We start from the raw sequence: 12,186 nt of genomic DNA on the forward strand, positions 1-12,186 counted from the left end.
TTTCAGCAAGCATAAATTGAAAAATAACCTGAGTATATGAAAAATATGAACATATAGGCAAAAATTATAAAGGGGAGTGCTAAGAAGTGTCATTCATTCAGCTTATTAAACAATGATCATTTTAATGTTGATTAAGAGATTATACTTTTCTAAAGAAATTTAAAAATACTTGAATAAATTCTGAGACTCTGCAGTGTTGGCTAAAAGTTCTATGGCTTCATCAAAACATTTTGGAGTCTCCTGAACTAAAAACAAAAGATCTGAAAGAAATATCTTCTCCAAAGGATACCCAAGTCAATGAGGTTGCCGAGAAAGCAGAATTTGAATCTCAGATGGCAGTGGGAAAAGCAGATATTCATTTGTTTCAGAACCAAGCACTGTTAAAAATTGTTCATGCAGGCAAAATTATGCAGCGATCAAAACAAATTATCATATTAATTTGTATGCCACACCTCTCCAAATGAGATGCACACTTTGTTTTGGGGAGGCAGAACAAAGAAAAAGATTTTCTGAGTCTTCCCTGCCCCCATATGGACTCAGCCAGAGCTGAAGAACACTCCAGGAGCATGAAGCATGGGTACAATACTGTCCTCAGCCTCACTCCCCTTCCCCCTTGCTGCTTGGCCAAGGCAGCTACTGCCAGTTTGGCAGGGACTGTTAGAGGGGTAAAACTGTACCTGTCTTGGCCTTGCAGCAGGGAGAGGGGCAATGGGACTCTGCTCCTGTTTCAGAAACCCGGACGGTTCAGCCCTGGCTGAGGTGGAGTGTAGCACAGCTCCCTGCTGCCATTCTGGAGTAGAAGTAAGCTTCCTTGCGTAAGACATGCACCCCAATTTTGGATGGTTGATTTTCAAGGAAACGGTGTGTGAGATATATGAATCAATATGGCACGTGGAGTCCTTCATAGCTCAGCAGTATTTCTTTTAGAATACTGCTAGAGACTTGTGGTTTCAGCTGCAGTGGCTGCCATTTACCGATTTAGTTTTAATCACCTGCATTACATGACTTACTGGCACCTCTGAGTAAGACTAGTGCCTTCTTTTTTATTTTGTGATTCTGCTACTAGTATTCAATATCTTGGGATGTCACAGTTAGGCTTATGGCAAAGTACTGCCTGTTTCACCGGATTTCTTGGAATTGCTTGGATCCCTGGGATCACTAGAGTTGCTTGAATGACTGGAATCTGTTGAGTCACTGGAGCTGCTGGGAGCACTTAACTCATTAGTATCATCTTGACTAGATTCACTTGAACTCTTCACGTCACTGGCCATGTCTTGGCCATTTTGTTGAGCAGACTGAACAGAGTCACTATTGTTTTCTTCCTGCTGACTGGAGATAGCTTCATTCCCATCGCTGCCATTACCTGCATCCTCCTCTTGCATGGCTTCGTGACTAAAATAATAGGTGTCAAAATGAAGATGGCCTTTATGTATTTCATTGTCCTGTCTCTCTGTATTAAAGTGGCTGGTAATGTGGGGCTTTACCATATCTTGCTTTTCAGAAGAGAACACCGTTTCCTGAGGCACAAACTCCTCTTCTTCCAAAGCTGAATCATGCCCTACATTTTTCCAGTTCAGCTGTTCAGAATGATTTTGTTCAGTGCCATTTCTGCTAACATGTGGGTCTATGTAAGGACTGTTAATGCCTTTTCCTCTTTGGAGCTCAACATTATCATCAACACTTTGTGTTTGCTGGATATTGTTCTCAGCAGCATCATTGCTCTTCTGGAGACTAGTGTCCTCTTGGTTTAGCTGATTATTAGATTTATCCTTATGAGTGCCTTGGATATTGCTATCAATGGTAGACACCTCTTCAGTCTGATCCAGTCCACTTGTAAAATTAATTAATTTTGTTTCCTCCAGATGCCCATAGTTTCTGTTCTCACCATTTTGTTTGTTCCCCACATCATTCTCAGAGCTGTTGCTTAAGACTTCTTTGTCTGTGTCAATGACATTAAAACTGGCAATGCTTGCCTCATATTCACTTCCAGGTAGATTGGCACTCCTTTTAATCTGCCAAAGGGTCACAGCAGATAGCAGTATTATTTTACTGAAGCAAAATAAATGTATATTTTATTTAACATCACAAGATACAATAGCATTGAAGAAAGTAACTTTGACATGCAAATGAATTATTATTAATAATTTCCTAATAGTTGGGAAAATCCACTGTAATTTGCACAATACCCATCATTCACTATAGAAAGATGTTAGTTAGAAGACAATGAATCCAGCACCAGCATTAGACTAGTAGAAGATTCCTTTGATATTGTAATAGTAACAGGTAAATTTCAAGTCAGGGTTATTTCCCCTTACAGACTTCATTAGGAGCAGTTTGATTGAAGACTTATAATTCAGAATTAAAAGTGAAGTGTATATAGTTAAATGCAAAGTCATAAATTAATTTACTAGTCACTTGTTTTGGGGGTTTTTTTGCAATAAAGGTTTAAGTAAAATTAAAAGCGTATGAACACAGTATCAAAATAGTGTATCAGTGTTTTATATATATAAAATAGTGTATCAGTGTTTTTTATTTATATATATAGAGAGAGAGAGAGGAGAGAGAGAGAGAGAAAGATTCAGACAATTTAGACCTCTCTGATGAAATAGAAGAGATCAAGAAAAAAACAGCATTCTTTGTTAAATTTTGCAAATTCACCAATTTACACTGTGGATGCAACTACAATATAATACATGGAAATATGACAGTCATTTCAGTAATGGACTGAATGACCATTTCAGGACTAGCTCATGAAATCCTTGTAAATTCCTAACTCTTTCCATGACACTTGGACATAAGCGCCAAAAGTGCAAATCTATGAAATAAAGTTTGTTCTCAGGAGTCACTCCCCAGTCCTGGAACTCCTTCTGCCTTGCAGCCTGTCAGAGCAAGGGGGAGGAGGGTAGGCATCTTCTGGAAACATTTTAAGATCTTTTTATATGGGCAGGAGGAGTCAAGTTTGGCTGACACTGTTTGGGGAATCTATTGTTTGTTGTTTTTTATACATTATTCTATTTTAATGTGTTATCTGTTTTTAATAATGTATTTAATTTTAAACTGTAAGTTTAAAAATTACATTTAAAAGCCTCCCTGAGCTGTCTCTGGGGAGGGTGGCCTATAAATCTAAAAAATAAGGTAATGGATTATACCAATCATTTTAGTGCAGTATGCTAGTTTGTTTTTTCATACTTACTGGAGAAGCAGAGATTATACCTAGAACATGTATCATCAAAAGCAGAATATTCATGTCAGAAACTACTTCCTATAAGAAACAGAAAGTATATTACTTTTTATCAATGCCACTATATAACAGAGACATAATATTTGATGAACCCAGGTGGGCACATTGTCAAAGCACAGGATTTAACAAAGCAGGTTGAAGTATACTGTCAGAAAGCTACAGATCTCTCCTTAGCAGCAGGTGTTGGCACTACCCTCTAGGATATCCAGACTGAATCACAATACTGAATCATTTATGCTACATGTGGCTTGTTAATTTTTGCCTTCTATTGAAGAGATGTGCTTGGTTTGATAAAAAGTAATGGAGCTTGGGGGAGAGAGGTCTATATCAGAAAGCCCTTGGGATAGGTCAGATTAGGGAAGTTGACATTGATAGTTGTTATCAGTTACCAACTTCCCCCCCACCCAAAAAAAAAAATTCCAGGCTGGGGGCATATTTGGACCAAACTGTGTGTGTTGGTTCTATTCATAACAAGGTGACAGCTTTGCTTAAGCAGGAGACAGCAACTTCTGACACGGGGCTGGATCTGACCCACAAAGAGATTGGATCCAGCCTGCAAAGGTCCATTCTAGCCAGGGGCAGCACAAGGGAGTGGAAGCAAGCAGGTGCACTAACTATGCTGTCCATCCCCTCCGCAGCACACCCCACTGCAGCCCTCCCTGCTGCTCTCTCATGCCTGCACTTAACCAAGATGCAGATTTGCCTCTCTCCATTGCCACTGAGGACAGAAATCACTGGTAAGAACAAGAACACGTGGCTTGGGCAACTCAGGGGATGGAGATTTGCCTATCCCTGTCTTAAGCTACTTCCTTCTTTTGCATCAAGCAAACTCTCATCCTTCAAACCCCTGCATAAGATATTCTTTGTTATGGGCTTCACTTCAAGTCTGAGCTACTTTCCAAAGTACATTTAAAGCCTCAGGTGTATCTGATGGGTCTCATCTCCATCTCCCTTTTTTCCAACTTCTGTAGTCTTCTAGGTAAGAGAATGTCTCTAAATTATAATTTTTACCACTACATCATCTGTCTTAAAAATGGCTACAAAAAATCAATTAATCCCAAAATCCATGAATGCAAATCTAAGGAGGAAAGGTTACTAGCACACCCCTCTGAACTGAGTCTTTACCTATCACTTCCCTATTTCCCCTTTTCTGCTGCTGTTTTAACAAGTCGCTGTGATTATCTCAGGAGGTTTCATTTCTTTTTCAGACCAAGGAAGTATCAGATCCAGTTTCTGATTTGTTTTTGATGGGAAGCTTCTCCTCCAAGTCTTGATAAACTTGAGTCCTTATACTGGGATCTAACTGATTTGCACTTTTGCCAGTTGTGCTTCTGCTCAAAGTTCATTAGGTCCAGACTGCTGAGGCTGATTTCCTTTTCCTGCATGATAGTATTTGCACGTGTGTCTATAGGTACATTTTCTCGTATGGACATGGTTGCTTCTTGTGTTCTGGAACAATTGGTTACTTCCTAAGAAAAATGTCCAGATTTGGGCAGTGACAACTGAGAAGATCATCTGAAGGCATGAATGTTGTGTCTTCTTCTACCGAGAGCACACACTTAACTGGATTTGGTTTATCACAAGGCACCAGATATGAAATTGATGCAATCTCCTTAGGTACCACAAGGAATGGGAGTTTGTCTACTCTATTTTTATACCAGATGCTTTCAGTGCATCCACCTTTCACTGGGCATTTATACACATGCTCTGGGAAAAGGGCAGAGGTGAAGGGGGGAAAGTGCACTTTAATTAGAGTAGCTCCAAGAGCTGCTCTAATTAAAGTACCTGGAACATCTCATGTATCAGTGCCCCTGCACTGAAAAATGTCGGAAGGGGCGCTTTAACTAAAACTCGTCAAATGAGCTTTACTTAAAGCGTACCCACTGCCATTTTTCAGCACAGGGATGCTGATACACAAGATGCTAGAGTCTGCTGGAGCATGGTAATTACCACGTTCCAGCAGACTCGATTAATCCCACTGTAATTACAGTGTGTCAGAGCAGCCTTGCTGCTTATGTATAAGTGCCCCTTGTTTCCCAATAGCAAGTTACTTTAATGTTTGTTGACTTTACTTTGGGTTTCAATTTTAATTTTCTATATTGATGCTCTGGTGAAATAACTGGCGCTCCACTCTCCAATTTAAATGGAAATATGGTTCCTTGAACTTCCACTGGCAAAATCCAGTCCCTTTCCTTGATTTTGCTTGATTCTACCATACCTATACATCAGCTGTATGCACTTGACATTTTTATGTTTGGGATCTGCAGCACCTGGAAAAAAAGTTCCTTTTCTTATAGTTAGAACAGAGTTTCCATGTTCCGTGTTACCATGTTTGTGGCCATATTACTTTTCACACTTGATTCACATCTACTTCTTTCCTCTCTCTCTCCCTTAGCATTCTCCTCACCAATGGAAAATTCTACTCTGTGGTGTGGCTTCTCACCAGTGGAAAATTCTGCCCTGTAGGGTAGCTTTTTCTTGTCATATTCTTTCATACCTACTGCCCCTTTGGGGATTGTCAGTTCTTCAGTCTGCGCCTCCACAGTTTCAGCTGCCCTGTACATTTGGGTAACCTTTTCTAAGGACAAGTCTCCCTCACACAAAAGCCCTTCTTGTAGTATAATGTCTGCAGTGCCATAAATAATCCTATCTTTAATCAGAGACTCTGTCAAGTTCCCTAAAGAACAGTTCTTACTCAACCACGTTAGTTCAGTACTGATCTATAATTTCTCTTCTTTTTTGTTTGCACATAAAAAAGCTGTGTCTTTCAATGCTCATTATTTGGCACTGAGTAGTCCTCAGATTTGGACAGTATTTTACTTAAATTCATATTCTGATCTTCCTTGAAAGTAAAGTGTTATAAACAGCCAGGTCTTCCTCTCCCACAATATGCAAGGATTGACTTATCCATTCTTCTCTTCCACCCTCATGGCTGTTAGTTACCGCTTAAACTTTTGTCTGAATGACCTCCAGTTCTCTGCTATATTGCCTGACATCAGAAAGGCAGGTCAAGGTTAAAAACTTGACTACTTTTCTGTTTACTTAGACTATAACTGTACTGGAAGATCACTTAAAAAGGCCCCTGTCCTCCATGCGAGTACACTGCTCAGTTCAGAACTCAAATTCTTTGAAGTTCTTCTTCATTTATCACTTCTGACATCAAAAGGACTGTTGGGTTCAGTAAATGCAGGCATATGTGAATGAGAAGAGCTAAACAATGAACTTTATTGTGAAGCAGTAAGCAACCTTTGCAGACCCTTTCTCTCTATTACTCACAGCTGCTACCTAGCTGAGGGACCGTCTCCCATTTACTTAAATTGGGTATTCTAAATTAGGGAGTATCTCTAAACTACGACTTTTATCACTAGAGTCCATAGGCAGCTATTGAGCTAAAGCTCTCTGCCCAGTTGAGTAGGGAACATTGCTTTATTACAACACAGTCATTTTTTAATACAACAACATCATTTTTTTGGCATTGGTATATGTCAGGAATTGCCACTCCTTTCTGTTGTACATTTCCTTTCAATACTGCTATTGAATTAGCTCATAGTATGCAGTAATTTCCTTATGATTCTGCTATGGAATTAACTCATATACTATGGTAATGTTTACTGATATATACCTCTGCCTCTACCTGGCTCTCCCACAAAAAATAATTATTACCAAATTCTGGCCAAGTTAGAGTACTCATTAGTTACTATAGGCAGTTCCAGTCACAAATGTATCTTATGTTTGTACATCCTTTGCCAAAGAGCAATCATATCTATTCAATTTTACTTCTGTTTTCCTGATCTCAAAAAGATATAGAAAGTAAGATACAAAAGTAATGGGTCTGAGAGTGAACAAGTGCATGTCTATGTACACCTGTGTGAGAGAAAGACAGAGATATGCTGGAGTGTTGGAAGAAGATGCCACAACTCAGAATTAAACAGTTATTTTATTTATATATGGAAAATGTCTTAGTAATTTAAGGTGCAGTGCACAGAACCCAATGCCACATTTACATAGCTGCATCACCACATAATTCCTAGGTGGATTCCAATGCAGTTAAAATGGGTACTCATGTGAGCACTTCTAATCTTTTACTTTTTTCTTTGTTAGGCGTTAGTGGTATTCATGTGAAACCTCTACTTGGCAAGCAGCAGGTTGTTTAAAAGAGGTTGCATTAAAATCCTCTTAGTTTCCTCATCCGCTCGTCTCAATAAGCCTTTTGCGAAGAAAAATGCATTTTTTTAAAAAATACCATTGGGCTTCCTAATGATGTTTACTGTTCCAGGAGAGATCTTCTTTAATTGCAAAGCCTCCTATTTGTCTGTGCATCTGTTTACATATACAGGACAATGTCTCACACCAGTTTAATCATCTCAGAAGTGCAGCCAAACAGTCTGCCAAATCAGTGCACACTGTCAGCCAATAACAGATTTCATAGTTTCATAGTTTCAAAGTTAGTAGGGTTGGGAGGGACCTGAGCAGATCATCAAGTCCGACCCCCTGCCGCGGGCTGGAAAAAGTACTGGGGTCAAATGACCCCAGCAAGGTGTTCATCTAGCCTCCTCTTAAAGACTCCCAGGGTAGGAGCCTGCACCACTTTGCTTGCAAGTTGGTTCCAGATCCTAGCTGCCCTGACAGTGAAGTAGCGCCTCCTCATGTCTAGCCTGAATCTACCCTCTGCCTGCTTGTGAACGTTATTCCTCGTCACTCCTGGCAGTGCTCGGGAGAACAGGGACTCCCCCAGTGCCTGCTGGTCCCCTCTGACTAGTTTGTAAATGGCCACTAGATCCCGCCTCAGCCTTCTCTTGTGGAGGCTAAACAGGTTCAGGTCCCTTAGCCTCTCGTCATAGGGCCTGCCCTGCTGACCCCTGATCATGTGAGTGGCCCTCCTCTACACCCTCTCCATGTTGTCCACATCCCTCCTGAAGTGCAGTGCCCTGAACTGGACGCACTACTCCAACTGCAGCCTGACCTATGTTGCATAGAGGGGGAGGATCACCTCCTTGGACCTGCTTGAGATACAGCTGTGGATTCATGACAAGGTGCAGTTGGCCCTACTGACTCTGTGCTCACAGTGACACGTCATATTCATCTTGGAATCAATAATGACTCCAAGATCCTTTTCTGCCTCTGAACTGATGAGAAGGGAGTTCCCCAGCCTGTAGGTATGGAGCCGGTTGTTCCTCCTCAGGTGCATCACTTTGCACTTATCAGTGTTGAAACCCATCCTGTTCTCATCCGCCCACCCCTGTAACCTGTCTAGGTCCGATTGCAGCCTATTCCTCCTGTCTAATGTGCCCACTTCTCCCCACATCTTAGTGTTGTCTGCGAATTTGAACAGGGTGCTTTTTGCCCCCTCCAGGTTGAAAATGACCCATCCACCACCATCCTCTGGGTGCGGCCCTCCAGTCAACTAGTGACCCATTTGACTGTGTAGGTGTTGACGCCACAGTTCCCTAGTTTTTTAATGAGAATGGGGTGAGAGACAGTGTCGAAGGCCTTCCTAAAGTCCAGAAAGACTACATCCACTGCTACCCCTGTGTCTAAGGATTTTGTGACCTGGTCATAGAAGGCCACCAGGTTGGTCTGACAGGATCTGCCTCTAATGAACCCATGTTGGTTGCCACTAAGCATAATCCCCCCTCCTGGCCCCTCGTGGACATGTGTCAGAATAATTCTCTCAAAAAGCTTACCCAGGATCGAGGTAAGACTAACTGGACTATAGTTTCCTGGGTCCTCCTTTCTCCCTTTTTTGAAGATGGGAACCACATTGGTCCTTTTCCAGTCCTCTGGCACCACACCAGAGCACCATGAGTGCTCGTAAAGCTGTGTCAGGGGTCCCGCAATGACCTCTGCTAATTCCCTCAGCACTCTGGGGTGGAGATCGTCAGGTTGTGCTGATTTAAATATGTCCAGTCCCTCCAGAAGTTCCCTGACTAGGTCCTCACTGACCCTAGGCGTGGGTCCGCTTCCCCTGGGGCCTGCAGAGGTCCTGGTGGGGGGGCTGATCCAGTCCCTGCTCAGGAAAATGGAGGCAAAGAAATTGTTAAATAGGTTAGCTTCGTCATCTAGTGTGATGACCAGATTTCCTAGCATGTCTTGCAGAGGCCCCACGTTACCCAGTACCTTCTTTTTACCCCCTATGTATTTAAAAAAGAATATCTTGTTGTTTGATTGGCAGTGGAAGCATCTGCTATAGATTACTGTGATACTCTTGTTGCCTACTTTTGTTCCCAGTGGTTACAGCACAAACTGTACAGATGTAAGCCTCAATCATCACAACAAGGTTTCAGTCCTTACGTGCCACCCAAAACTTAAAAAGGTCACATCAGTTTGCCAATCCTGGCTTTGTGGTTTGCTGAGTGATTTAGGACTAAAATGAGCCAAGCCATCTGAAATGTTTTCCTGGTAGCATAGGGTCCACTCTGTGGAAAACCATAGGGAGGTGGAAAACTTATAATAATGGCCTCTCCTCCCCTCAAGGGACTTTCTTCCCAATTCAGGAGGGAGAGGAATTCTCTTTATGTGGCTCAGAAAGAACTCCTTGCTCTAATAAAAGGGCTGGAAACAAAACATCAACAGATGACAGATTGCCAAGGTCAAAGCCAAGAGATTGTCAAAGTGGAGACAATGTTCTCTTCCACTTGGTAAAGGCTATGGGGGCTTTATAGGATGCCAAGGCCAGCAATGATAACATCCCACTGCAGGTGCAATTGAAGCAGGGTAAAGCCTCTCTTACAAAGTGACTCTTCCCAGCAAGACTGAGGAGTTCGTATAAATAGTGCTGGGAACTGTTAAATGGGCCTTGAATCAGTCTAGTGATAGAGGACTTACATCATTTCCTGGAAGAAACCAAAATCAGGAGGTTGAGGTTGGCTCTGTTGTTACATCTGGGCCTAAGTCTCACTTGCACCATCAAAGCAGTAGAAAGGCCTTTGTGAAAATGTGTTTATTTCCCCCCACCAGTTTATGCAGGGGATGGGACAGGAAAATCAAGTACATCTGTTTTTTCAGCACAGAGGGTCAGTCAGATCTAACAGTTTCTAAAAAACATATTTCATTCCTTGGATACCACTGGCTGAAAGGAGACCCAGGAATCCAGGTGATGACACCAATGCCTAAAATAGCATTACATGGCCACAAACCCTGGTATTTTCCTACTTTTGAATCTGTTTTGGGTGCTGAGGTGATGAAACCAAGGAAGAGTCCACACTTCAACCCTTGCAGAGGTTTGGGGAGACTAAGTAGAAATATACATGGGGCACATCCCCACAAGCAAGAACATGCTTTTCCCTGGGGACAAACAGCAGTGGCACAATATGTCCCCACTGCTGCTTCTCCCTGGGGAACACCCATGCATGTGCACTCTGGCATACAGCATGTTACCTCAGGTGGGGTAGAGGAGGCTGGGACCAGCACCTGGGGTGCCCCCCGCAGCCTTACCTGGGGGTGCCAATGGCTGCAGCTGCAACGATCCAGCAGCAGGCAGCCTGGCTGGCAGCCGGAACATGGGTCCAGCTGGCCAGGCTCTGGTTTTGGGTGGCACATGCTGCTGTCATGTGCACTGCCCCACTTTTTTTAGGTGCAGATTTTTTTGACACCAGAATTTCCACACTGCAAATTAGCAGTGTTGGGAATACCTGCATATGGGGTGCATGCGGTATGCAGTTCTACTGAGGGGTCTGTGGTGCCATGTACTGCAAGTGCACGGTCATCTGAATGCACCCAAGGAGTCTGAACTTTTGTGGACCAGACTGTGATCCATCCTGTGTCAACCACAGGAGCCTGTCCTGTGCTGTACAAAGCCCTATCCTTAGTTGTAGCCTCTATTTCTTCTGAAAAATGAAACAGTGGGGAGGAGTTTCATGACCTCTCACTCCCTGCAGGACTGCAAGCAATCTGAAGGCATGTCCACCCTGCAGTCACAATAATAACTTCTCAGTAGGTCAATTAGCCTGCTATTCACGCCGTCACAACTATCCTGCTATTGTCACCCTAATAAGTGAGTTCAAAGCTGGCTTTGGTATCTTTACTTTAAACATATACTAAGACTTCCTTGTGGATTACACAGTTACTGCACAGACTGAGCAGGCCCAGGAAAGAGATTGCACCTCAAGCGTTAGAGTCTTGTACTCTCTGAACTGGGGTATCTGGAGCCCGGCTGCCACCTACACAGGCTATTGTGCAGCTTGCAAAGCCTTCATGCCAGACAAAAAAGCAAAGGCAAGGTAGTCACTCCAGAGACTTCCTTTCTTCAGCAGCAATACAATTTCCAATTAAAATGCAGGCACATATACAAACATCACAGAAGCAGCTCAATAAAGAGGAAAATAAAGAACATTCTACCTGTTTCTTGACATTAGCATTTCATGAAAAAAATACAACTTTGAGTTTTACCTGGCGACATATTTAAAGGCTAACTGAGATCCCACATACCTTGCTGGAGTGCCACAGAGGAGGATCTAAGAGAGAGCAGCCTTTGAGGAGATTTTCTAAAGTCTGAAGAGAAATCTGATACAATGTTGTGCTGCTTATGTTCTTTGAGTGTCAATACCTGGACATATGAGCTACCCTGGTACTAACTTGCAGGAATTTAAGCTTTGTTTGAGCTTCTAAGCAACCAATTGTAGCACAGTAACTTAAGTATGACTTCACAAGGTCTTATGCTAAACCCCAGTAATCTCCCACCATAGAATCCAAGATGTGTTCACTTGCCCTTTTGTACTTGAAATTATTTGGCTACATTCCACAACATTTGACATCGTTGTAAAGAAGCTGATGTGAACTACTAGAAAAGAGTATTTTTCATGAAGCTATTTATATTTGTTAATACTAAGTTATTAATTTAGTTATTTCATTTACTTAGTCATTGACATTACTATTATTAGACACATATGCCTATATTTTTCAGAGTAATATACAGGCCTGTTGTAAGTGAAAGGTAATGGTCTGAT

General features: G+C 42.2%; 1 protein-coding gene across 1 annotated transcript; it reads right to left on the minus strand.

Moving 5' to 3' along the window:
• Positions 1 to 715: 715 nt before the first annotated feature.
• LOC109322417 (dentin sialophosphoprotein-like) lies at positions 716 to 11,791 on the minus strand. Its single transcript, XM_019553488.1, has 3 exons — positions 11,669 to 11,791; positions 3,194 to 3,262; positions 716 to 2,012 (listed from the first exon to the last, which is right to left on the minus strand). The coding sequence occupies exons 2-3, from the start codon at positions 3,245 to 3,247 to the stop codon at positions 1,098 to 1,100; spliced, it is 969 nt and encodes a 322-aa protein (XP_019409033.1). The 5' UTR covers positions 3,248 to 3,262; positions 11,669 to 11,791; the 3' UTR covers positions 716 to 1,097.
• Between the last annotated feature and the right edge of the window lie 395 nt (positions 11,792 to 12,186).

The sequence above is a fragment of the Crocodylus porosus genome, unplaced genomic scaffold (assembly GCF_001723895.1).
Source record: "Crocodylus porosus isolate Cpor-Errol unplaced genomic scaffold, CroPor_comp1, whole genome shotgun sequence".
Lineage (NCBI taxonomy): Eukaryota > Metazoa > Chordata > Crocodylia > Crocodylidae > Crocodylus > Crocodylus porosus.

What these genes read in the sequence shown, in the direction of transcription:
- LOC109322417 (XM_019553488.1), bottom strand. Translation starts at nt 3,247, where the DNA reads ATGAATATTCTGCTTTTGATGATACATGTTCTAGGTATAATCTCTGCT. An exon ending in GTATAATCTCTGCTTCTCCA is followed by an intron (nt 2,013 to 3,193) that starts GTAAGTATGAAA and finishes ACCCTTTGGCAG; the next exon opens with ATTAAAAGGAGTGCCAATCT.